Genomic DNA, 27,906 nt, shown 5'->3' on the forward strand with positions numbered 1-27,906 from the left:
AAAAATAAGTAAACATTAAAAAGAGGATTCTCCAATTCCTGGTCCTGCCAACCTATGTCTTTATTAATACATACTTGTATATCTTAAGTTCTGAAAAGTTTATAAAGCTTCTTTAAACATTTCAAGATTAGTAATACATAACCCATTTGTTGCTTTATGTAAAATAAGTACTGAAAAAAATCTAGCTAAACTATAGTTGGTTTTTGGATAATGTATTAAGGAAACCATTTAAAATGATTCCATAACATGGATTTTTTCAAACTGAAGAAAAATCAAATTAAGATACAATAAATTGTAATGAAGTAAAAATCCAGTGAATCAAATTTTGGTGTCATGACTTAGGAATGCAGAGTTCTGGTTCAAATATATAATTAGTTTTTCTCAAGACACATACACAAGTTCATTAAAAGCCTGTCAAAGGCTAAGTCTTAAGACATTTATACAGAAGACATAATTATAAAATTTCCAAAAAAAATCCCTATGATTAAAGGTCTTATCTCCTTTATTAAAGTGAGGATATGATCCATGCAAAGTGGTTTTGTTTCAAAGTGACTCTATTACACAAGCTGCTGGGGTTATTAGAGAACGAACAGGCTGTTGCCTTTTTAAGATGACTGTGTTAAGAGGAATCAATATACTGTATACCCACATAAGGAATTCCTTATTTTGTGGGTCTCTCCCAATCACCATTCACTGGTAGCAAATTAAAAAATTATCCTTTATGAGAGGATAGGGGATTTGCATAACCAGGGATGCTATGGCCCTGAGCAGCCTGCCGGCCACATGTCTTCCTTTAAAGACTCATCTTCATCTTAAAATTTTGTGCAAATCTACTTATATTAGAGCCAGGGTTGGTTTTAATTGTTTCCATCCAAAAAGAAGTGACATTCCAAAAGATGCCATCCTCTGCCCGAGAAGCAGGAACCTAGCCCATCGCCCAGTTTATGAACAGTGGACACTCCCAACTGATATCATATTAGAAAACATTAAAGATAAATACTGAATCACACAATTTGTTCCAGGTAAGCATATACGTATGCGAAGGACAAGTGTTGAAACTTAGGTGAATTAAAGTTTTTATTTTTACAACATAATCCATTTCTAGTCTTTCTTTTAACCAAATTTGAAAATTTTTATTTTTCGAGTGCATTAAATTTATAAAAACATCCTCCCACATTACATTAAAGCATTCCTCGTGTTTTATTTCCAGTACTCCAGTGTTCATTTAACAAATAAAATCATTTTAACGTTGTCTCCTTTAATTACCTCCTCCAAATACCCATTGTCTAACACCTGTCACGGTCACAAAATAGGTTGACCCTGCAGTCACCCATGCAGACTCTGCTAAACTATTCCAAATTCAGTATGAATCGATGTTTTCTAGAGTGTAAAATTAATGTTACAGAAACTCTGTTCATCTGTCCCGCTGAGACAATCCGGGAAAAGCTCTTCATTAGAATTCTTCTTCTGCCTGCTTGCTGCGCGACTGCTTGAGCTGCTGCAGCCGCTCGATGGTCTCGGAAATTGTACGCTCTCCATGTACCTTATTATCTCTTGTGCGGATATTAACAGTGCCACTGGCTTTCTCTTTTTCACCAATAACTAAAACAAAAGACACAAAGCTTTGTCAGATGGAAGAGTTTTTATTGAACATTCGAACAGAAATGATCCTATGACCTAAAAGCCCCCATGTAGCTTTTGACTCATTAAAATGTTCAAATGAGCTATCAAGTCATGAAAAGATACACAATACATATTACTTAATGCATATTACTTGCTGAAAGAAGCGAATCTAAATGCATATTACTTGCTTTAAAGCAAGGAATGCATACTTACTTAAATGCATATTACTTTCTGAAAGAAGCCAATCTAAAATGACTATGTATTGTATGATTCCAACCATATGAGATTCTGGAAAAGGCAAAACTATGGAAAAGGTGTAAAAAAAAAAAAAATCAGAGGTTGCCTATGGTTAGGAGAGAGAGAGAGTGTTTTGCATGTAGAGCACAGAGGATTTGCGGGGCAGTGAAACAATTCAGTATGATACCACAATGGTAGCTACATGTCATGATATATTTGTCTGAACCCACAGAATGTACAAAACCAACAGTGTACACTGATGTAAACTGTGGCCTTTTTAAAAAGGTACCAGTCTGGTGCAGGATGCTGGTGGTGGGGGAGGCTGTGTCCGCTTTGGGCAAGAGGTATATGGGACAGCTGTTAAAGTGCTCTAAAAAATAAAGTCTATTTAAATAGACTAATAAATAAAATAAAACGTTCAGGTGACCATGTACAGTTAGACGACCAATTTAAAAATCTTTTCATTTAAAAAAATATATCACTTTACAATGCTTCAAACCACTATATTCACTTAAACCAGCCAACTTAACAAAAAACTTACTATATGAAGGAATAGGAGAAAAAAGAAGATTTTTAAACAAACCTTTAAAGATTATTCCTTTTCACACCCAAATTTCCCTTTGTTATAATAACTGAGCAAACTTAATAGTTTAAGAGTCTAGATTGGAGGGAACTAAACTGATGACCACAATTCTCTTAAGGCTGAGTCTCAAGATTTCAGTGTTCTCCTATAGTTTGGCAGATTTTCTTTGGTAAGTCCCTTTCGTACCTAGGATGAAGTTATATTGTGCCAACTGTGCATTTCTGATCTTCTTATTTAACGTACAGCCCGGATCCAGATCAACGTCCACCATGAACTTAGCATCATGGAACTGTTGCCGTACCTATTTAAAAAGATACAGAATTCTTTAGATCTAAAGTAAGAACTGTATTTTGATCTTAAATGGTTTAACACGATTTGGATAATCATACAGATATTAAAAAAGAATGCCAATAGATATACTGAAGCACATATTGCTAATTTGTGACTTCAGACTGCATTTTTTTTTTTTTAACATTTTATTTATTTTTGAGACAGAGAGAGAGAGAGAGAGAGAGAGAGAGAGAGAGAGAGAGAGAGAGAGCATGAACAGGGGAGGGTCAGAGAAAGAGGGAGACACAGAATCCGAAACAGGCTCCAGGCTCTGAGCTGTCAGCACAGAGCCCGACGTGGGGCTCGAACCCACGGACAGTGAGATCATGACCTGAGCCGAAGTCGGACGCTCAACCGACTGAGCCACCCAGGTGCCCCGAGACTGCATTTTTAAAAATTAAAATGTTGTATTTTGCTCTTGAGAGGTAAATGTTTTAGAAAATCCTTAAAAATCAGAATTCAGGCAATCAGCTAAATTTAATCAGCTCTGTTAAAACGCATTACAAAAGAAAACAAATCCTTTTGCAAACGTATCTTAAGTCTCCTAAATAGTTGTCAGGAAACAAATTATTAGTCAGTCTCCATATTAATATACAATGATGGATGTCCAGTCTAATAGAGAATGTAATATTTCTGATCCCTCAAAAAGGCAGCAAGTTGGCAACAGGAATCCAGCCACTGCTGCCATCTGTGTATGCAACATTTTAAAATAAAATGTTGATACACACAAACAATAGGCTAAAAGCATCTTAATAACTTCTTTTATGTTATTAGAGAATGGAATACAAACCATTACATAAAATTCTTTTAATACTAATTATTTCTTTAACATCTCTATGTATATGACCTAAGTAAACAGAACTCTATAAGAATAATTTAAATATAATATCAAGTTTGAGAAATATTAAAAAGTAATTTTTTTTCTAAACAGTGATTTCCTTTTTGATTAAAAGAAAGTTTATTAAATAATGAAGTCAGAGGCAAAGATCAAATTGGGATTTCTTGAAGTAAACTTCCAGGAATCTAGCAAGCTACATTACAGATTATCATTCTGTGCCTTTTTATCTCCCTCAAAAATACTAGTTCCACTTTACTCTCCTAAGTTTTTGCATATTAAATAATGTTTTCAGTATTTTTCCTTTCCAAAAAAGCAACATTACATTTTATTAATTTTAAGTTAAATTAAACTAGATTAAAATTCCCATCTACCTGACTACCCATTACCACTAATATGACAAAAAGATCTGAATAAACCATTTATATTTCACTAATAGGCTGTTATGTGTAAGTGATCATTAATCAATGAATCTGCTGGGATTGTGTAAGTAAGCAAATTTCTGAAGGCTTCTTACACAGTTTATTAGAGTGTCAGAAGAAGACTACACTTTTGACTGTAACATGTTTTAAAGAATAAAGCACCAGTGTTTCAGTTTTTTTGTAGGGTTTGAACTCATGACCCTAGGATTAAGACTTGAGCTGAGATCAAGAATCAGATGCTCAACCAACTGACCCACCCAGGTACCCCAAAGCACCGGTGTTTTAGTTTCTTAACATGGGCCCTTGCGTGTACGTGAGTTGGGCTATTCTATAACTGGGGAGGTGGCCTGGTAATCTCAGACTGTTTAGCACCTCTGGTCTCCAGTCATTAAGTATCAGTAGTAGTGCTTCCCAACCCCTGTCAACTCTATATAACCCAAAACCCCACCCCGGTATAATTCTAAGTGCTTCCCACCACCACTGATGGAACAGAGTAAGTTAGTCTGGTCTCCAGTTGAGAAATGAGTTATTTAATTACAGACCTTTCTCCTACCATGTGAGCTTTCACAATACAAATAAGATAAAGTACAACCAACTAACCATGGAACATAACTGATTTTCATCACTTGTAATTAAAACTACTATGTGCAGTAATAGAAATATAGTATGTCTGAACGGTTTGCTTTTTAGCTGGCCTAATGTTCATTTATTTTTTTAAAGGCAGTTAAGACCTGAGTGCAATTTATTCTGATGATCTGGAAACATGATGGCTTTGATATTACAACATTGTTTGCTGATATTCAGATCTGTCTGTATTAACTAGCCAATTTACTACTTTTAGCTTGCAATTATGAAACAATGCTTATTTATAACACAACTTTTACTGATTTGAAATTCCTTAGTATAAAATTGTCCCTGTAACAGAACAAATTGTTTTTAAGGTATGAAATATGAATGGATATTTACATATCTGTTAGTAAGGTAGTTTTTTTGGTGGGTAGGGCAAAACATTGGTCGGGCATGCCATTAACCTAAAAAAATATATATAAATAATTGAAGAAATGTGCATTAAAAACCGGGGCACCTGGGTGGCTCAGCTGGTTAAGCATCTGACTCTTGATTTCAGCTGAAGTCATGATCTCAGGGTTACTGAGTTCGAGCTCCACATCAGGCTCTGCACTGTCAGTGCAGAATCTCCTTGGGATTCTCCCTCTCCCCTTCTCTCTGCCCGTCTCCCACTTGCACGCATGCATGCATGCATGCATGCATGCATGCTCTCTCTCAACATAAATAAATAAACTTTAACAAAAAAAAAAAGTGAAGCAAAATTACTCTCTGAGTCAAAGAGCAGCTTAAAATACATTATGCATTTGAATTTACACATCATCCTGAGGCATTTACTATTTCCTAATTCTAAACACTAAAATAAACAAGAATATACAGACACTATTCAAATTACATCTTCTGATCATGAAACCATGTAGGAAAGTATTAAAGAGGTAATATAATCTATTCAGGTTTATCACAGATTGAAAATAGTAACATATCTCTATACCACAAGCAGGTTGGTTTACCAAGGATATATAGCTGAATGACAGGAAATTAAAGGAAAGTCATATTTAAGGATTACCTTTTGGGCATATTCATCACATGTCGGTCCCACTGGAACTACCATTACTTGGCGAGGAGACAGCCAGAAGGGCCTTTAGAAGAAATTAAAAATATTTAATGTGGATTGGGGCCCTTTCATAAACAAGGATGGCATATCTCTTAGTCTATTTTTCAAGATCTTTTCCTGAAATATGTAAGGGCCACTTAAAAAAAACTACCCCTACCCCTTCCCCCATAATATCCAATAAAGACTAAAGGGAAGAGATTCAGGAGCAGAAAAGTAACCTTAAATCAGGAAAATCCATAACTAAAGTTTGATTTGCTACACAGATTGCAAAGCGCATTGAGAGCAGGGACAAACATATTGTATGTACGTAGGGTTTACATTTTACAAAAGTTTTGCATCAGTACAATTAATATAGCAGACTCTACAGAACGGGGGCTTGACAACCTTGTGCCGCTTTCAACTGCCTTCACAAACTGCAGGCCAACAGAGAAAATTGCTTAAAAACAAAACGGAAGGCATGCGCTCAGATCTTGCCAGCAAAAGCATAACCTCACAGAAACAAGACAAAAAGTGTCGATCAGTTTGGAGTCGGTACTTCCAATTAAAAAACAACTGGCTTCTCAAGGACGTCAAAATACATGCTTATTATCATCAGCACACAGCATAAGCCCAAAGCCTACTCTTGTTCACTCAGACAAAAACATCAAAACCATATTAATCCCCAAAGTTACTTGAAAAGCAATCAAATGGAAACCAATTTGACAATAAATTTCATATATTGGAAAAAAAAAAGAAAGAAAAGCAATCAAAACAACAAATGTGCTTCTCAGTGTATAACTCCTAATTAGAAAGTATTATATAACATTCAAACAAATCAAGTTGTGAAATAAAAATAATGATGATTATTATTCTTAAAGGGGGGGTCTGGGTGGCTCAGTCGGTTAAGCGTCTGACTTCAGCTCAGGTCATGTTCTCATGGTTTGTCAGTTCAAGCCCTGCGTCAGGCTCTGTGCTGACAGCTCAGAGCGTGCAGTCTGCTTTGGATTCTGTGACTCCCTCTCTCTCTCTCTCTGCCCCTTCCCTGCTCATGCTCTCTTTCTCTCTCTCTCAAAAATAAATAAACATTAACAAAATTAAAAAATATATATTCTTAAAGCTAAAAATTTGGGCTTAGGTTGTGATTCCTTATTGTACACCTGTCATCAATTAGAAGTCACCAATCAGAATCACTCTTCTCTTCCACTGTGCAACTAAACTGGACAGTAGACATTTCTTAGTCAATTTACATTCTCCAAACAAAAACAAGGACAAAAATTACCATTTGCCGCCATAATTTTCAGTGAGAATAGCAATCATTCTTTCCACTGACCCCAAGATGGCTCTATGGACAATCACCGGCCTTTTCTTATCATCACTATCATGGCTAGGTAGAAAAAAAAATGTTTTACTTTATATATATATATATTCCTTTATAGTCCCCTAAAAATGAATATTCAGAGCAGACACCAGAAACTCACCTTACAAATGTAAGATTAAATCTGATGGGCAACTGAAAATCCAACTGGATTGTTGCACACTGGTGGTACCGACCAATTGCATCTTTAATCTGTATATCAATCTAAGAAGTAGAGACTGGGTTATTTTGAGATGCTGTCTACATTAAAGCTGAACAGTAGTTGTAACAAGGCTGGCTGGCTTTCTCTCTTTTTCTTTTCTTTTTCTTTCTTTTCTCCATCCCTCCTTTCTTTCTTTCTTAACTTAAAGTAATCTCTTCTTCACTCCAAAATAAACATCACATTACTCAAATAGACTTTCATACTGACCTTTGGACCATAAAAAGCTCCATCTCCAGGATTTAACTCCCACTTTTCACCAAATTCATTCAGACTGTTTTCAAGTTGCTAAGGACAAAGCAAAATCATTTTTATTTTTGTTCATCCGCAACTTCCCTTCTTCCAGCCTAATTTGAGACTAAAAATACTGTAATTACTTTCATGAATCCCTCCTATTCTCTGCGTTAGAATTTGGTCCACCTAAAATACACAAATTTCCTCTTTTCTGAGAAATACTGACATACATCACTGTATAAGTTTCAGAAGCATAGCACAATGGTTTGATTTACATAGGCTGTAAAATGATTACCATATTCGATTTAGTGAACATCCATCATCTCATACAGATACAATAAAAAGAGAAAAGAAAAAAATGTTCTCCTTGTGATGAGAACTCTAGGATTTACTCTCTTAACAACCTTCCTGTATATCATACAACAGTGTTAGTAGCTACAGTCATCACAATGTATGTTATATTCCTAGTACCAGTTTATCTTATAACTGGAAGTTTTTATCTTTTGACTAACTTCCTCCCATTTCCTTTTACAAGTTATAGCTCAATGACTGAAAAAAATATTCAACCATTTCTAATATAAAATCATACATTAAAAAAACCTAGTTTACTCAACCTATGAACCATTTCAATTTTCTCTTTTGCTTTTTATCCATTTAAAGAGGCTTCGGTTTCTTGGAACAAGTTCATTTCAGTCAAATAGCATTCAAGCATGCTGAAAAACACACTTACTTTCTCAGCTTGATTCCATACTTCAATATCTCCAAGGAACTTTTCTGGGCGAGTAGACAAGTTCAGTTTAAAAGAGAATCCAAATATGCTATATACTGTACGTAGAAAATCCAAACAACCTTTTATTTCATCCTCAATCTTAAAAGAAACAAAAACAAAATAGACATTGGTAATTTTTCCTTGACTTTCTTCACAATTCTTTCAGAATATTTCATCCCAGAGTCTCAGAATACCTGCTCTATGGCACAGAATATGTGGGCATCATCCTGTTGGAATCTTCGTACCCTCGTGAGTCCCGTGAGTGCTCCTGACAACTCATTCCTATGAAGTACCCCAAAATCGGCTACCCGGAGAGGCAACTCTCGCCAGGATCTTGGCCGATGATCAAACATGAGGCTAAAGAGAACAGAAAATTAAAACCCACTGATATTTACTTTCACAAGAATAAAACTGCTTTTCTAAAATATGAAAGGCTGTCCAAACAGGCAACATTTCTTAAATTCTGGACTTCATACCACAATGTAAGCATCAATAAAACAGCAAATAAATTATAGTATGACCATCCACAACCAAGAGAGAATAAAAATTTATTCCCAAGAGTCTGGAGTCAAATCCTTGTACTCAATATTTCCATTCATTTGAGGACTGCCTTTAATGATCATTAAAAAAAAAAAAAAAATCTTAGCTCCATACAAATCATTTAACATACTGGAAACTAAAGACTGTGCTTTCCTGTCACTCCCAAAACTGCTTCAGTCTAAAGGTACTTCAGCAACGTTAGAGAATCTGGGAGAACTAAGAAGAAATCCAGTCAGCTCCCTGACTTACAACCCAGTTCCCTTATGGAGATTCCACTCTCCCCTCACCCTTGAGGCCTTGCTGCCAGGACCTGTAGGCACTGAGCTACCTACTCTTCCCCTGATCACTCTACCCAACTTTCAAGGCTAGAAAGTGAAAACAGTTGCAAAGCAAGGAAGATTTCTCAGTTTGTTAGCAGTAGATTTTAACAGAACATGTTTAAGAAAGAAAAAAAAATCTAGACAATCTGCTATGTCTACATTCAATCTCTCTTTTATATTCTGCCTGTTCACTGCTATTACCCCAGTGCCATTCTTGAATGTCTACATATCTGAGCATCTAACTGGGCATGGAGAATATTATAATATCACAGAATGGTTGTATTTAAATATTCTTCTGATTCCATAATTTGCTTTAAACAAAAATTCCTTTGAAGGAGGGAGAGCAATCCAAGACACATTGTATCATGGGAAAATCTTTGCTAGAAAGTCAAAGCTGCTCAATACCAGTGTCCTGGGCAGTTCATGGGTTTCAGAGCAAACAGCTCCTTCTCCACCTCAAAGGAGAACATGTTCTCACTATAGTGCTGCCAGTGGCCCGAGGTCACCCAGAGTCGGCTGTTGTAGATGTTTGGGGTGACCACTTCCTGAAATCCTCGTTTCCGATACTCACTCTGTTAGAAAACAAATGCAATACACATGAAGAAAACAGAAGTTTATACTTCTGGTGGGAGTAAAATATAAAGAGCAATTTTATACTATCTAGTGAAGTTCAAGATGCACACATGCTATAATCTAGAAATTCCACTTTGAGGTATATACCGAAGAAGAAACTCCTGCACACGTTCATAAGGAGGCCTATCAAAACAATGATTTGTAATATGAGAAAATTAGAACTTACATCAGTGCCCACCAAGAAAGGAATGGGCACAGTGTGACAGGTATAGAGAATAGTAAGTAACAAGTGAACTAAACTGGATTTAAAAAATCCTAATGCCGACCGAGACACAATGAGACTTTGCATACATCAATTTGAACTACAGACAGACACAGAATTTAGGGTACATGTATATGGGGCACGTATTAAATAACAGGGATCCATGCTAACTTCAAATACTGATCTCTTCTATGCAAGGAGGGAAACGGATCAGAAAGGGTCCCAAAAGGGAGCTTTTTGCTTTACTCTGTATTAGTTTACTGTAATAAAACAATCTGAAGCAAATATGTACCAATGTACATATGTGGTAAATTAGGGGGTGAGTATGCAGATGTTGGTGGTATTATTCTCTATAAACCTATGCTTGAAAAGACTTCTTATTTTATAAAGAATAAAAAAGCAGTGTAAAGATTAACTTGTTTTTTGGAGGAAAACACAAACAAATGGTCAAAGAGCATATCGAGCTCCCAGGTAAAGGGCTTCAGGTCCCACCTCAAGCTCACCAGCCTCTCTGTTGTGTATATACCAATGTACATGGACAAAATCACATACGAGGAAAAAGGAACGTTTTAAAACATTTCGTGAAAACTCAGACTTGCGATTTTATTCTTTTAAATATTTCTTCTCAAATACAAGATTATCTTTCTTTTTAGCAGACCTTATTTAATTAAATCAACTTATATCCTAAATTTACAGAAGAAAATAATGAATATGGTTTACCCTGATGAATTCAATAAGTGTATTATAAATGTATGCTCCTTTCGGCAGGAAAAAGCAACTTCCAGGGCTGAGTTCATGAAAGAAATACAGTTCTTGGTCCTGAGTAAAAGAAAAGCAAAAGAATGTTTATACACGCATGTAACATCAACATAAACTTCTGGGCTCTTGAGTTCAGATTACAACCGTGGTATCTGGCACTTTAATGTGTGCCATTCCCGAATCAAAGAAAACATGTCAACATTTCTGGTATACTCAGGAGGATAGAATTGCCGCTGATTTACAACTTAGCACAAGTACATTCTCCGCATGTTCTATTCCTAAATCCAGTCAAGTTTACCCAAGAATGACATGGAGCAGGGGTCTTAGTTCTCTTTATTATCCAGTGGGAGTTCTCATAGTTTTAATTCCTCAAAGCTCCAAGATATGACTATTGTTTCTTTTTCTTTTTTAAAGTAGGAGTGGCAAGAAGAAGACTAGAAAGAGGACAGTGATAATGAAAGAGGAGATGTAGACGAAGGTGGCTGCCCCTGGGTTTGGTGAAAGAAGCATACCCTCCTACCTTCTTGCCTCTCCCCCCGAAAATGCCCAGGATCCTTGGAGAGGCCACCCCCAGCCCCCCAACTGTTGGTGCTTCCTTACCACTGGAATTTTTTTCAGGCCCTCAAGGGAGCAGAGTAGTGGATGGCACAGAGTGAACACAATTTTAGAAAGGAATATTTTAACCAAATATAACTTCCAGTCCAGAGAACAGTCGGGTCGAGGAATAATAAAGGAAATGACACTGTGGTACCCACCAGTGACTTGCTATGTCACCTTGGGCAACAAGAAGATTCACTTTAGGGGAAATCAGTTTCCACATCTTTAAAGTAAGTCAGTGAGACCAGGAAACTTTCAAAGCATCTCCCAGCTGTATAAAACATTGCTGTACTGCCTTTTACAGAAAACTGTAGGTCGTCAGCATTTGTTCTCAATAAAAGGAGTATTTAAAATGAGTATTTGTGTAGTACCGAGCACACCCTAGAAAGATAATGTGGATAGTAAACGATAAGTAAGATAACAGTAAGATAATCAGGAAGTAATTTATGGATTATATAGGACACAGTATAAAAACTACTGGAAATAACCACAACATCTTTTCCAAAGAAAATTCTTAATACAGCGAAGTTTCAAATGAAAATAAAGAAAATTCAGTCTAGCAACATTATTCTTTTTTAACATACCCTTCCAATTTTCCTGTGATCTCGGTTTTTAGCTTCCTCTTGGAACTTCTCCCATTCTTTCAACATTTTAGGATCCGGGAATGAAATGCCATAGATTCTCTGGAGAGTCTCCATATCTGCTTTGCCTTCCCAGTATGTGGAGGAATTCTGAAAGCAAAGATAAATCATGAAACAATACTCAAACCTGTTAATATCTCGCTTATTTTGAGTTAGATGTTATTTCTCATAGTCGCCTAGGAGTCAAATTCATAATAGTCCTTATGACAAAAAAGTGGTATAAAAAGTGCACACTTAGCAAACATCTCACAGTTGCTGAGTACAAAGCTGGCTGTTTAATTCCCTCAAAAATAACTCCCTCTCAATTACCCACTCAAACCACAACTCCATGAATGAAACGCAAGGACATCTCCCATAATATGATTAAACAAAAATGGAAAACCAACAAAAAATATCTTGAAATGACTCAATTATTCTTATGATATTTAAAGTGCACTTGAATAATCACCCATAAAATATTTACCAACTGGTAAAAACTGTCAGGACTAGTTTGGTTAAAAAGTGCAAATAAAGTAATTATTAAACAAATGAAGGACAAAAGCACACATTAACAGTGAGCTTTAAAACTCTAGAAGCATGACTGTGTGATTTTTGTAAAGCCCCGAAAGCCCCCCATCCTCACGTGCTCTGCTGATGAATGGTGAGTCAGTCACTGTTGGAGACTTTCAGCTAAAAAGTAAATAGCAAGAGAAAAAAAAAACCCACCCTTAAACATGCAACAGAAAAATAGGTAGAAAGATAAACCAATAGAAGTTTAAACATATACCTACAGTAGATAAGTACATTTATATAGAGTCTTTAAGGTTACATTGCTTACTTTGTGTATTTTCAAGGTCTTAATTTTGCCAGTGTGTCTGACGTGAGGACCCCGGCAGAGATCTATCAAGGGACCACACCTAGAGATAAAATGAAAGGAATTTTAACAAAGACTTAAAATGACATATACACCAGTTACACTTAATGACACTTGATAGTCTCACCTATAGACTGTGGTAGTTGGAGTATTCACTTTTTCATTCAATATCCGGCATTTGAACTTGTTGTACTAAAAATAGAAAAAATTATTTTTTTTAAAAACCCTCCTTTAATTTTTACCTCTGAACACTACAGCTAAAACATAACTTGAATACATCTTACTGAAGCATTATAGGAAAATAAATATGTCAATACTTCATGTTTTACAAATATTGTTACATTTTTATCAAGAACAGAACCAGCTTCAACTTAGTACACTAAACCCCTGTGTGACAACTTAAAGTAACAATAATAAGTGATATAAAAGTGGAGGCCATACATTACATCTCAATTTACCTTAAACATTTCTAGTAAAGTTTCTTTCTTAACTTCCAGTCTTTCAAAAGCTTGCTTTTCTTTAATGATTTTCTTACACAAAGCCTCCAAAGAAGAGAAATCATTGCTGGACACACCCCTAAAGGAAAAGGAAGTGTAATTAATCTCATTCCACTCTATTCTACTCATATAATAGGTTGGAGGAATGTTTCTTTAAAAAAAGTGAAGAGTTTTAATATAAAAAAATAGACCCTTGCACCATATACTAGAATCTTAAACTAGGTATCATTATCATTTTTATATTTTATATTTTCAGTGGCTTCTATCTTGATCATCATGGAGACTATGCCCACTAATGCACCCTCTCTCCACTTCTATGACCCGCTTATTTTATTTCCCAACATAGTTTAGGGCTATACTTCTGTCTATAACAGAGCTTTCATAAATTACTACCACCTCAAAAGTTACTACACGACTTCAAGTTTTCATAGTGGAAATACCTGTTGACTATTAAGCAATAAGCTTGATATCATTCCTTCTTTCTTGAGAACTCTTTAAAAATAAAGTATGGACCCTTAGTAATTCAGAATTTATTTTTCTTTATTCAGCTCAATAACTCACCCTTCTTCAAGGTACATGTCATAATAGAATCCATTTTCTATTGGTGGACCATAACATAAACATCCACCATAGACTCTTTCCATGGCTTCACCCATTATGTGAGCGCTTGAATGCCAATATACCTGAAAATACAAAGAAAAATGGGATGGTTGGAGTCTGAGCATATATGTTGTAAATATAGCTGTCTTGAAAAAGATATTTAAAATTTACTAAAAATAAACCCAAGACATAAAAAAATCTAAACTTATAAATGTATAAACAGTGGTATGATTCTATGCAGAGCCAAAATAATTTAAAAGGATTCTAATTACTAAGTTGCATTTGTACCTTAGGAATCATCTGGCTTAGTCATTTTCAAACTAATTAAATTCAAATTAGCATCATTAATTTAAATCGGATGGATTCTGTTACCTGAAAACAACTGCCACTCACAATGTCACTGTCTTATTGACCATAATTGCTCAGAATCTTTTGAGTCAATGTGCCCATATCCCACAACCTATGTCCTATCCTGTGACCTTTATTGAGTCGTGGAACACCACTTAAAAATTACACTTTCTTTTTCTTTATTGGCTTCAAAAAACTAAGGTGCTAGAACTTGTCCCCACAACACAACTATAAAACACAAGGACAAATATATGGATGCTGAAAACAGATGGCAGTACAGCTAACCCTTGAACAATGCAGGGGTTAGAGATGCTGGCCTTCAGTATAGTCAAAAATCTTAGTACAATTCATGACTCTCCAAAACGTAACTACTAACAGCCTGAAGCTGCCTGACCAGCCCGACCAGAAGCTTTACTAATAACATAAACAGTCAATTAACACATATTTTGTATGGTATATATATCATACACTGTCTTCTTACAATAAAGCTAGAAAAAAATATTAAGAAAATCATATGGAAAATACATTTCATCAAAAAATACTCACAGATATTTATAGAAAAACAATCCATATATTAGTAGACCCATGCAGTTCAAACCCGTGTTCAAGGGTCATCTATACTTGGCTTTTAAGGTGGTCAGATGAGTCAGAATATACCCAAAGCTATACTTTCAAGATTTATTTGTAAGGTACCAAAATGATTTTTTTAAATTAACTTTATTTATTTTGAGAAAGACAGAAAACATAAGTGGGGAAAGGCAGAGAGAGAGGGAGAGATAGAGAATCCCAAGCATGCTTTACCCTGCCAGCATGGGTCCTGATATAGGGTTTGAACCCATGAACTGCGAGACCATGACCTGGGCCGAAGTCAGGCACTTAACTGACTAAGCCACCCAGGCACCCCCAAAAATGATTTTCATAAAAAACGTAAGGAATTCAGAATACATCTGAAAAGCATTAATACATATACATAAGTAAACTATCATAATAAAACAAAATATTTAATTTCCCTTTATATGGTATGCCATCAAGGAGAAATAAGAAAACCATGACATCAAATGCAGGTTGATTTTTATAGTGCTTCAGCAAATCTGCATTTTAAGATGAGGAAAATATGGAAATTAATTGTCCAATAGGGGAGTAGTTTAAGGAAATGTTCAATTTTATTTGTAAAATCTATACATCTTGCTTAAGTACTGACTGATAGAGTAGAACCAATTTTTACTTGCTTTACCAATTTTTAATAAAAATTTAATAAAAATCCCAGAACATATTTCCCACTGAAGTATCTAGTAATGAAGATAAATTTATTCAAGTTCACTTCTTAAATTTATAAAGCAAACTCTTTCACGATGCTCCCTAAATCAAAGACAAAATGAAGATTTCAAATATGACAATGAGACCAATAAGCTCTAAACCCACTGACAGTGTGAGCAGGAAGAGACCGGAAACGGGAACCTTGATCCTGAAATTCAGTGACTACTGAATAAAAACTTACTGCCTGAGCTTCCTCATCCTCAAATTTGAGAAGCTCCAAGGTACAATCTTCCTCCAGAGGACGGTCTAGGTCCCAAACAACTTGATTCACTTTAGCAATAACGGTGTTGTCAGCCAGGCCTTGACTTAAAAAATATACACACATGTATATATATATAAACAAAAGAATATAAAAAAGAATCTTCTGTAGCACAACACTTAATCTGAGAATAACACGAAAATAAACATTACATATATTCTATAGTAACACATGTATTATTTATATTATAGTTTATGTATCATAGCTTTCTGAATTAAAATGGAAAAAGCAACAAACCCCTCCAAAATGTACCCAAGTATAACTAGAGGATCCTGAAAATCCAGAACACTATTATTTCACATTTAATGCCTCTTATTTAAGCAGATACGACGACTGTGATAAACAAACAATTTTCAGTGGTTTGACTAATCTTTTAATTTCTCCAAATGAATTTTCCACAAAGCCAAGCTATTTAGACTCCAAAAAAGAAAAAGAGGGGCTACTGAGTAATCCTCTGCTTTTCCTCGTACTTGATATCTGTGATAGATCTTCTCTCTGTGAGGTAATGTTAACCTCAGAATAAATTCTGTAATGCCAAAGATGGTATGATTTATGACAAGCATATAGGCAAAATAAAGGACTATTCAATAAAACTTTTTTATAATATCGATTTAAAAAGTCAGCTAGACACACACCACAGAGTACACAACATAAAGGATCACCAAGTGGTTAAGACCACACTATGAGACCACACCAAGTGTAAGAGCCACAGGAATTCTGAGGACTGGAAAGCAGCAAAGATCAGACAGTCTGGACAGGCTTTGAGGATAAAAAAAATGAGGGGCTGAAGGTTCAGAAGAACTAACAGAAGGATAACCATAAATTCCTAATGCAACTTTCAAATTCACTGAATTTCCCACAAATTACATCCAATGTTTTCTTTCCTTCTGAGATCATATAAAGTTTCAGAGACATACATGGGTTTGGCAGAGAGAAATATATTTTATCATATTGGTGTAAAATAGTTTTCAGAAGATTAAAGAACTGATCAAAGGCAACTAATACTCTTTATATTCTTTGGGGGAAAATGGCTTTTATTTTAGGGTCCAAAATGGTGTCTTAAGATACTAAAGCAGAGTTACTTTGAAAATGTAGATATGCAGAGACCATATTAGATCATTTCAGTTTTCCAAAGGGATACAGTAATCTAAACTTTCAGATTTAAAACAAAACTTCAAAGAAAAACCTTCTAAAGCAAATAGAGCGTGCATTTTTTTTTTTTGTATTCACAACCGATCATCCAAACCTTTCAACTGTTACCCATGCTATAATTTTTCACACAATAGCAAGAATTTATCCTGGACTTTTGTAAAAATGTCATAAACACCCTCACTTGCAGATCAGTGACTTAACTCTAGCTCTAAAGCTCATCAACGCTTTACGTAAACTTTTGCAGTTCTCAAAAAAAATATTTTCTTAATTGGTTATTTGACAAATTACAATGTAATCTGGAGGACAACACTGTAGAATGTAGAGAATAGGTTCCTGAACTAATAAGAGCTTGAATTTTATTTTAAAGAAATTTTTTTAATGTTTTATTTATTCTTGAGAGAGACAGCATGAGTGGGGGAAGACCAGAGTGAGAGGGACACAGAATCCGAAGCAGGCTCCAGGGTCTGAGCTGTCAGCACAGTCAGAAGCTCAACCGACTGAGCCACCCAGGTGCCCCAGGAGCTTGAATTTTAATACCAACACGGCTACAATCTCAGTGTGAAACAATGGAGGAATATCTTAATCAAAATGCCCTTGAAAATTATCTCTAAAATGAAAGGTTGAATGGGTATTTAGGAGTACACCCACTTATTTATGATTTCACATGGAAATCTGCTTGATATTATAATTTTTTTTCTTACTTTCCTTTGGAATAAGCTAGAAGTAGTTTAGGTAGAAGCAATGGTCAAATTAATGGAAACACTCCATTTTCTTTGTAAAAAGTACTAATCAGTGTCCATGGCACAATAAAGACTCATGGCTCATAGACCAACTGCTCATAGGCCACCAGCTGCATAGTGGGCTTACCAGTAATCAGCTAGGTTGGTTCCCAAACCTCTTTATGTATTTGTTCTTTTGGGCCTTAGGTTCAACAATATGAAATTGATGATAATCAACCATGTTTGACAATTACATGGTGACTGCATGTGGTTCAACTCAACATATAATGAAACAGTAAAAATAAATAGAAATAATTACATACTTAAATATAGGGTGAAGGATAGAGTGAATAAATATGTATTTACATGTTTTAAATTAAAATGTTTAAGACAGAAATTGGCAAACTTTTTCTGTAAAGGGCTATATAAATATTTCAGACTGGGCCACACATGGTCTCTGTCACATATTCTTCTTAGTTTTCTTATTTTTTTTCAAGCTGCTTATGAACCATTCTTAGCTCTTGGGCTATACAAAGCAGGTTTGTACAATACCTGCTATTATACACATGCATCGATTTATGCTTTCCTGTCTTTATCATTTCGTATAAATTGACCAACTATTGATCCCATCATATCAGAAAAAGAAAGTTGACTCTGTTACAAAGTATATATATCTAACTCTCAGTTATTTCTTCCCAACCCAATAAAAGTTTTTAACATCAAACATAGTCTATACATTATTTTCACATGTCTTTTATTAGTTTAACTTCTCAATGTCAGATGTTCTATCTTCGTTTTTAACTTCAAAACAGACAATTAAGTCAAAACAGGTGAAACACTGTCTACTCTCAGAAATTAAGTCTTGAGCATAAAACTCCACATCATTTTGATTTTTAAAAATCCCAAATAATATAAACATTAAAAACACAATAACATAAAAACATTATAAGGATAAAACTTGACAAGATAAAAAAAGTTTAGTTACAAACAACAGAAGGTCAAGACAGATGTAGTTTATACCTAATTCCACAAGCAATTTGATACGGTGTAGTTTTCCAGGATTCTGCTTTGACCTGTTTACCATCAGGAAGAGTGACTTTAATTGGCTTGCTATCTTTTTCTGCCTTTTCTGCCAGAATGGAATCATGTTCTGCCTTTAGTTTATTATACATCTCAAGACGTGTGTTAATATATTCAGGCCAAGGATTCAACTGTTAAGACAACAAATGAGGAAATAAATGATCAGTAAATACTTGCTTTCCTTTTTAGAAAAAGGGAAGAAATAATAAAAATAGACAATACAAAAATTATGATTACTAATTCAATATGGTAAATGGATTGTCCAAATCACCAAGCACTCACTTATCCTGCTGGAAATTAAAGTAAAAAAATGAACTAAATGCTGTCTTCTTATAATTTTTATTGTAAGAATTTTTTTAAAAATAGAAAAGTATAAATAACAACAGACATGTGGGCTGTCAATATCTTAAATGGATAATTATTACCATTTGCTATTTGCATAAGGTGATTTTTTTTTCCTTTTTAAGATATTCTCTTAAGGTCTAACTAAATGACCTTACAAGTACAGCTCTAAACAATACTAGAAATAAAAAGTAGCTGGCTTTTCCATTTTGTTTCAATCTTGTTTAGGAATGGTCTGTGCAGCTGGTCAGACTATATGTCCACTTAACAATTCTTAACTAACCAACTATAAATTGATTTAACGTAAAGGCTCCCATTCAACGAAAATACTTGCTGGATTCAAAGAGAAGAATAAAACCTGCATGTTGCCCTTAGAAGGGAGATAAGACAAGTACATAAATGATGGGAGCACAGAGGAGGAGGAAAGGTCCTGGACATCTCACTGTGAACTTTTTTCCAGACAGATCACTGAAAATATATATAATCACATTTTGTACTTAAAATACTTTATTCAGAAGAGTACTTTAATTGTACCTTTTGTTTCCTATCTGCAGACTAATTCCCAAGGTGTGACAGAATACCATGTGCTACTGTATTCAAAGTATGAAAAACAAATGAGGAAACATACACGTTTTTCTACTTCTTTGCAAATTTTTAAAATTCACAACAATTTCTTCCACAGTAACAGTGGGATATAAGGGACAAAATGTAAGAGAAATGGTTAGATAGGGCTCTAAGCAACACTGAGAAGTTCTCGATCACCTACAAACTGACCCTTATGTAAATGAAAGCGCTATAAATTTAGCAACACAGCATTAATAAAAGCAGCTCTTTAAAGCCAGTTTACAGTTTACTGTGCTACAGTATACTTCTCAAAGGCCTGTTCCTTTGTGCTTCTGTATTCTGGTAGCTTTCTAAGGAGTCTCTAATAAATTGATTGCAATGACTAAAGCAAAAAAATGAAGCAGAGTTCACAGCAGTTTAACTCATAAAGTAGGAAGACAAGTTTAACTGCCTCCTAAAGTAGAATACCCAGAAACCGAGTTGACTCTGGGATGACTTTTGAAATGCCTCCTCTTTTTAGTGTGAGCTGGGGGAACTGTAAGCGTTTTCTTTACAATGGAGAAGTCTCAAGATCTGTCTGGCTTATAACCAAACCCTAGTGACAAGTCCTCATGGAAATAATGTGAAGGGTCAAGGAATTGGGGCTTCTTTGGTTTCTGCTGCATTCAGTGTAAACTCAAACATCAAATCTCTAACATCTCACTGAATGAAATGATCAGACTGCTGGCATCCACTCTGACAACTGAGTAATTATGAGGCCCCTTCTTTCCAACTTTTTCTGTCTGATTTTCGTAATCTAACCCCACAGATTATCTTGCAATCGTACTTCAATGCTGTTTTCCTTGTTCAATTACAAATAGCTTCAAATCTTTTTCCCCTCTCAGACTTTCCTAATTTTCTTCCTGAGTGTGCCATCTCACACTTGTGCCATCTCACAACCTCATGAAAAGCATTAGAATCTTACAAAATGTAAGTCTGAGCTCCTACCACCTTTCAATCTTTGATAACAGAGCTCTAAAACATTTACCTCTGCTCGACCTCCATCTCCAGATCCTTCTTTGTTCTTCTTCTTGCCTCCTTCCTTTCGCTGCTCCTCCCCGGCACCTATCTATACAAGCAAATAAGAAATAAGATTTTATATTTTGATCTAGTTTGACACCACTCCATGCTGCACCCAGAAAAGTTTTGAGGATATTATTTTAGCATGTATTTAAAAAAAAAGAGCAGGAAATCTGACTTTGAAAGACTAAAAAATTTCACCACTATCAAAGACAAAATAACAACTGGCAATAAGGACAAATCTTTTTTTTTTTTTTAACGTTTATTTATTCTTGAGAGAGAGAGAGAAAGAGACAGAGTGTGAGCAGGGGAAGTGCAGAGAGAGAGGGAGACACAGAATCCTAAACAGGCTGTCAGCATAGAGCCCGATGCAAGGCTCGAACTCATAAACTGGGAGATCATGATCTGAGCTGAAATCGGATGTGACTGAGCCACCCAGGCGCCCCAGGACAAAGCCTTAAAAAGAGAGACGAGTTACTTGACAATGTTCAATTCCTCAAATTTCGTTTGTTTTGCTTGTTCCTGTGACTCTCGCTTCAGGTTTGCCTGAACATATACTCAATATATAGCCACAAAAAAAGCATGCAATTTTAGTATAAGCATGCAGTAACAGGATTTGCAGAAAAAAAAAAAGTCTAACGCAATATATCCATCCATCCCACAAGTACTACCAAGACACTGTACTCATAGGATTTTGACCCTAGGAAAAAAGCAAACATAAGACCCAAATCCTGAAGATGAGGGATGTTATTAAATATCCCGTAATGCCCAGGTCAGCCTCCCCAAATAAAGAATTATCCAGTCCACATTGTGCAAACTTAATCTCTTTAGGGAAAGTGAGGTACACACATGTGAGAAATTTCCAGGGGAAGAAAGAATACAGCTGTAGCACTATGATTAGATGCCAAATAAGTTAGGACAACTGACTTTAAAGGATGAAGAAGATTTCAATAGGCTGTATTTTGAGAATGGAGGAAATAAATTGTTGGAAATAGAGAGAGAGAATAAGAAAAAATGAGAGAAAGAGAGAGAGAGAATGAGAAAACCAGGCTGACTAAAACAGATTGTTTTAGGGGGCACCTGGGTGGCTCAATAGGTTAAGCATCTGACTCTTGATTTCAGCTCAGGTCATGATTTCAGGGTTCACGAGTTTAAACCCCACATGGGATTCTCTCTTCCTTCCTTTCTGTCACGCACCTGCTCCTGTGTGTTCTCTTTCAAAATAAATAAATAAATAAAATAAACTTAACAACAACATTGTTTTAGGAAATCACGCCGGTTAAGACAAACTAGGGCTCAGACAGAAGCATGCACTAAAAGTTATGGGGTTACCATAAGGAATGTGGACTTTGATTAGAAGTACATGAAGGCATAGAAAGTTTTAAAGTAGTAAGTCCTGTGTAAAAATAACCAATGTAGAGTTGGTTTATACTGGTGGTTGTCAGCCAGAAGCAATTTTGCTCTCTAGCAGACCCCTGGCAATGTCAACTGACATTTTTGGTTTTCACAACTGGGAGGTGCAATTGGCATATAGTGGGTGGAGACCAGGGATGTTATTAAACATCCCATAATGCACAGGTCAGCCTCCCCAAACAAAGAATTATCCAGTCCACAATGTCAGGAAACTCTGAAATGCATTATGGGATACTGTGAAGGGTATCTTCACAGAAATGAATTACTTCACTGTGATTGCTCACACAGAAACACCCTAAAGCAAATTGCACTACACAAAGTTTTGCGATTTACTAAGTTTCTCCACAATCACATCTAGTTCTCAGCAACCCTGTGAGATTGCTATTATTATCATTCCCATTCAACAGGTAAGATTAAATTGGAAAAGGCTAGATGCTTTTTCTAGGTTCACACATTAAGTAACAGCAAAGACACCCATGCAGGTGTTGACAGTGGTCAACTCTAAGGAGGGAAGTGATCATCAGCAGTCTTTTGAGAAGTTTGAGGGTAGAACTGGGAATATGAAGGGGAGACTTTATTACAGTCTTGTATACATTTGTGGGCTTTGATTTTTTTCTAACAATTTTATTGAGATATTTTCCTATAGCATACAATTTATCTAAAGTATACAATTCAATGGTTTTAATGTATTCACTTAACTATCACTACAATGAATTTTAAAACATTTTCATCACCCCAAAAGGAAACCCTGTACTCATTAGTGGTCACTCCATTTTCCCTTCTCCCCATTACTTGGCAACCACTTTTGTAGACAAAGAGATCTACTTTGTCTCTATATATCTACCTATTCTGGGCACTTCATATAAACGTAAGCATACTATATGTTGTTTTTTGTGACTGGTTTCTTTCACTTAGCATGATTTCAAGATCATTCACATTACACATCAGTACTTCATTCTTTTTTTCACTGCCAAATAATATTCTATTGTTCATTCATTTAACAGTTGGACATTTTTGGTGATTCTTTTGAATCTTATAAAATGTATTACTTGTGTAATTTAAAAAATAAACTAAATTTAAAAACAACGACTTCTAAATTCAGGCTGAGCTAAAACTTCCCCCACTCTGGGATTCTGGATTTCATAAAGTTTTAAGGTTAATTTATAGTCAAGACATAAATAATGAACATACCTTAAGTCTATTCTAATCAATAAAGTACTAACCAACAGGGTTACAAGACTCTGTATGCCTTTGCTATACTATAGAAATGATGTAACTAATCAGTATTTCTGGTAAGAAGAGGAATAAAAGTTAATTACAGATCTTCTGTGCAGGTTTAAAATGAAGAATGAGACACTTCTACTTAGCTGATTATATGTTTTTCGTCTTGGTCATATGGGTATTTGCCAAACAAATAGGAGTCGCGGAAAAGAGGGAGAGAATTAACACAAAAGTTTTCCATGTTCTAAATACCTCTCTTTTTACAAATGAGAATATTGGCCCAAGGAATATAAATTATTTTGCCCATTTGTATACAGCTAATAAGTAGCAGAGCCAGGACATTAAAACAGGTTTCTCTAGAACTCTGAGGTCCATTCCATCTCTACTACAATTAGGAAGATGTTGGGCAACTGTTCTCTATTTCTTTTTTTTAATTTTTGTTTGTTTATTTTTGGGAGAGAGAGAGAGAGAGAGAGAGAAAGAGACCGAGAGAAGCAAGGCTTGAGCAGGGGAGGGGCAGAGAGAGAGAGGGAGGGAGACACAGAATCCAAAGCAGGCTCCAGGCTCTGAGCTGTCAGCACAGAGCCCGATGTGGGGCTCAAACTCAAGGACCGTGAGATCATGACCTAAGCTGAAGTCGGACGCTCAACTGACTGAGCCACCCAGGCGCCCCAACTGTTCTCTATTTCTAATGAAAACAGAACAAAAATATGTGAGTTTATGTATCGCGTATTTACATATAATCAATCTAAAATTTCAACCTAAAAGTTAGAACAAGGACTTTGAAGGGAAGCTACAGAATTATTTTCCTCAGAGATATATAGGAGTTGAAGGAAAAGCATCTACAGAGTGTAGTTTAATTAAATTCCATCCCAGAAACTGGGACAGCTGGGCTAGGTATGTCCTGGGAGTCCAATAGTTTGATGGAGTATCTGTCCCTGGCTCATACCCCGGCAGGTGATGGGAGGCAGGACAGCACTAGAGTTATGAGCATTGGCTACAGAATATTGGGTTTAGCAAGGTACTTAGTGTCCTTTGCCTGTTTCCTCATCTGATAATGAAGACAATAAGAAAACCCAGTTCATAGTTATTATAAGGATTGAAATAGTTGAGTTAATGCATAATATAGTATCAGACCCACAGTCAGCATTCAATAAAAATTAGGTATTGTATAGTTACTATTATTATTATGGAAGGGAGGAATAATATGAAGAATAATAATACTAAGAATGGCATAACATAGTATTTGTGGACATGGAAAGTTGCTGACTATAGACTATTAAGCAAAAAAAGTACACAAGTTACAAAACAATAAAGATATAATTTTTTAGTGAAAAAATATAGATGGAGAAAACTCTATGGATTGGCTGCATTTATCACCTTAAATTTAATTCATATAGTTTAGAATGCATTTTTCCCATTCTATCCTGAACTTAGAGGACATCTTCATTTTACTGATGAGAAAACTGTGACTTTTACAGTTTTCCTATCAGAGATAGGAAGATTTATCCTATCAGAGAGTTAGGGCTGAGGCTGCTTTAGCTTAAGACATCACCACTTCTCACTTGGACTACTGCAATGGCCTCCTGCTTGTGGCCCGACCTCTTTCCAACACACCTTCCATCCCAATGCCACAGTGATCTTTAAAACTACTCTAAGAGCTGTAGGTCCCCCTTCAGGCTTATCCCTTGCAAAAAACCTTACAGATACTTCTCGGTGTGCCTTTTCACTGCCCTTGCTACCTTTACCTGGAAAGCACTGCCCTGCCAGGCTTACCTGGTGAACTTAGACTCATTCTTCCAAACTGAACTCAAACAAGCCCTTCCTTCCTAAACAGAGTTAGGCCCTTTCTCTCTATAATCCCAGAGGGTTGATCACACTGCACAATGACTGTTTTCCTGCCTCACACACCAGGCTTTGAAGCTTTTAGTGACAGGCACTGGGTCCTTTTCACCTTCCTAGCTGCATCTCCCAGCAGTGCCTGGCAGAATAAATACCTGACATTTGTTGGCCATAAAAAAGCTTGACCTGGTGGTGTGAAAGTGACCTGGGAGTTGTTCCCAAGCAATGGATGACATCGAAGGCCTACAGCAGGAGGCAGGGCAAGGGTATAACCTCGCTATGGTTTGTCAGCTGGGGTCATACAGCTTCCATCACTTATTATAAATCACCCAAACTTGAGTCAGGTGGGACACATTTCGGAGACTCGGTTTTTCCCTTCCTTAAACCGAAGCTCTTAGCCCTACAGGGTTTTAGGATTAAATGAGGTTCTCAAATGCTCTTCCCGCCTAACGTGAGTCAAAAACGTTACTCTGGGAGCCCCGAGTCCTAGATTCTAATTCTCTCTAGGCTTCTAATTAGATGTCTGGCTCTAAGCTAGGCACTCACTCAGGGTCTCAGTTTATTCATCTGCAAAAAGAGGATGGACCCAGAAATGACCTGCAAGGCCCTACCCTACTTTATGAATGTACGATCTGTTCCCCAAAGAGGCTGTGACTCAACCAGGAGCTCCATCGTCCCCCTCGGGTCTCGCCGCCCCCACACGGCAGGGGCTGCTTCCTCCTTCCCGCCTGGTCGGACACCGTGGACACCAAGCAGCCTCCGGGTCCCACTCAGTTCGCTCACCGGCTTCTCCTCGCCTCCCATATTCCCTGAAGGGCTTCTGTCCTTCTCCTCCGACATCTACAGACCACGAAAGGAAGACGGAACCCAACAGTGACGGTCTGGAGGAGAGGAGAACCGAGGCCGGTCAGAGACGGGCTGAGGCTCCGAGAACACTGCGCTTGCGCCACGTGGCCCGGAAAGGACCAGCTGATGCAATCTGTAAGCGCCCATGCCCCGCCTCCCAATCCTCTGGGAGAATGGGCAGCCAATCGACAACGGGGGAAGGCGGGCCCTCGCCTCTAAACCAATGGGGAAACTTGTTGGGTGACAGCCCATTAGGAAACCAAGCTGCGGCGGTCTGCAAGAGGGATCCGCCGGAGCTGAACCCGTACTGTCTGCGGGCTCTGGATTTAACCCCTCCCTGAGCCAAGAAGTCTTCAAAGTACTTGCGCTTTCACGTACGCAGACTTGGCCTATTAGTCAAAGACCTTCTCAGCCACCGTAGCGGGTGGGAGGGGCTTGGCCTGAGTCTCCGGGAAGTCTGCAGCGACTTGAATACTGTCCCTGTCACTGGGACGAATTCCGGAATAGAGTCCAGGCTTCCTAAGGCTTCTTCTCTGCCTGACTTCGCGTGACTGCCGAATTCTGAGGCCGTCCCAGGGATATGTCTCTGTTTGTAGCGGTGAATGGTGCTCTCCTCATGGTAGTCCAGGCTTCCCAAGACCCAACCCTTAATGATCCAAGGACCGGCGCCTTTCTTTGGACATTCCTTAATACATTACTTCCGCCAATCTGTAATGCGTCCGAGAGCATTTCCTTGGGCCCATGAAAATACAATGAAACCTTTACTTAAGGAAATAAACACCCTGACTCCACGGATCTGGCGCATAAGCCCCAGTGTTTGGAATCGAACGGGCTTATTTTTATTTATTTTACCAGCCAGTTTAAAACAGTTACTAAATTGAAATCAGAAGTGCACTGAGCTCATTCATAGTTTATGTATTTCATCACCTTGTTGTGTGGATTATATTTTCTAAACGTTAATCCTCGACAATCTGCCACCTAGAGAGTCTTCCTTCCACAAAGAAAAACAGCTTTCTAACCCCGCATTTTGTTTTTCACGTGGCGCCAGGATAGTCTTCAAATACAAATGTGATCATGGCAACATTCTGCTCAAAACTCTTTATGTGGTTTTTCAGTTACTCTTAGAATAAATATAGTTACGGCTTTGAAGTCCTCTGATTGCCCAACTTTCTCGCCCCTTCACTATACACTGAACTGGAGTTACAGTAAGCTTTAACCCTTAGTTCTCCCACAATTTTTTTTTTGTACGTGCGGAGATTATTCTCCCCATCCTCCGTCCCTGTCTACCCCCACACACCCTTTACCTGTTGAGACCCTACTTATTTGTAAGATCTCAATCATTTACTTAGAGGAACTATTTCTTGACCACCCTTAACTGGATGGAGCAAGTTTCTATGTTACGTTTGCTGGTAGTTTCATGTAGCTCTCAGTAGCACCTATCAGTTCAATTTCACAATTAAAAAATTATTTTTATTGTCTCCTAGATTGAAAACTTCAGGAAGCACAACTTGTGTATTTTTTGCCAGCATCTAGCAGATGTAAGCCTGGCACACAGTTTATCAATAAATGTTAAGGGCATTAATAAGTGTTGAGACAAACCTTATTTGAAAAATTACCTCTTAATTTGTATTGTGAAAGAAAGAGGCCAAACTCCCTAAACTAACTAGCTCTAGGAAGTTTATAATAAGAGTAGATTATTGGTAGTACTTGGTGGGTATTCTCCTTAAGAAGGTCTAGGAGTGGGGTGCCTGGGTGGCTCAGTTGGTTAAGCATCTGACTTGGGCTCAGGCCATGATCTCATGGTTTGTGAGTTGGAGCCCCACATCAAGCTCTGTGAT

The 27,906-nt window shown here is 36.8% G+C and overlaps 1 protein-coding gene across 1 annotated transcript; it reads right to left on the reverse strand.

Annotated features, from left to right (window-relative positions):
* Positions 1-1,052: 1,052 nt before the first annotated feature.
* Positions 1,053-26,194, reverse strand: TARS1 (threonyl-tRNA synthetase 1). The gene is made up of 19 exons (XM_015086958.3): positions 26,006-26,194; positions 20,715-20,795; positions 18,722-18,912; positions 15,753-15,876; positions 13,868-13,989; positions 13,268-13,385; positions 12,937-13,001; positions 12,774-12,852; positions 11,900-12,046; positions 10,680-10,778; positions 9,530-9,696; positions 8,459-8,621; positions 8,226-8,363; positions 7,472-7,549; positions 7,166-7,266; positions 6,967-7,071; positions 5,661-5,733; positions 2,630-2,744; positions 1,053-1,602 (listed from the first exon to the last, which is right to left on the reverse strand). Exons 1-19 carry the CDS (start codon positions 26,060-26,062, stop codon positions 1,454-1,456), a joined length of 2,172 nt encoding a protein of 723 aa, XP_014942444.2. The 5' UTR covers positions 26,063-26,194; the 3' UTR covers positions 1,053-1,453.
* Between the last annotated feature and the right edge of the window lie 1,712 nt (positions 26,195-27,906).

Source organism: Acinonyx jubatus, chromosome A1, assembly GCF_027475565.1.
Source record: "Acinonyx jubatus isolate Ajub_Pintada_27869175 chromosome A1, VMU_Ajub_asm_v1.0, whole genome shotgun sequence".
In the NCBI taxonomy this organism is placed as follows: domain Eukaryota; kingdom Metazoa; phylum Chordata; class Mammalia; order Carnivora; family Felidae; genus Acinonyx; species Acinonyx jubatus.

Coding starts and splice junctions, on each gene's coding strand:
- TARS1 (XM_015086958.3), bottom strand. CDS start 26,062: ATGTCGGAGGAGAAGGACAGAAGCCCTTCAGGGAATATGGGAGGCGAG. Junction 13,386..13,867: donor GACATGTACCTTGAAGAAGG/GTGAGTTATTGA, acceptor CTTTTCCTTTAG/GGGTGTGTCCAGCAATGATT. Junction 12,853..12,936: donor CCAACTACCACAGTCTATAG/GTGAGACTATCA, acceptor TTTTATCTCTAG/GTGTGGTCCCTTGATAGATC.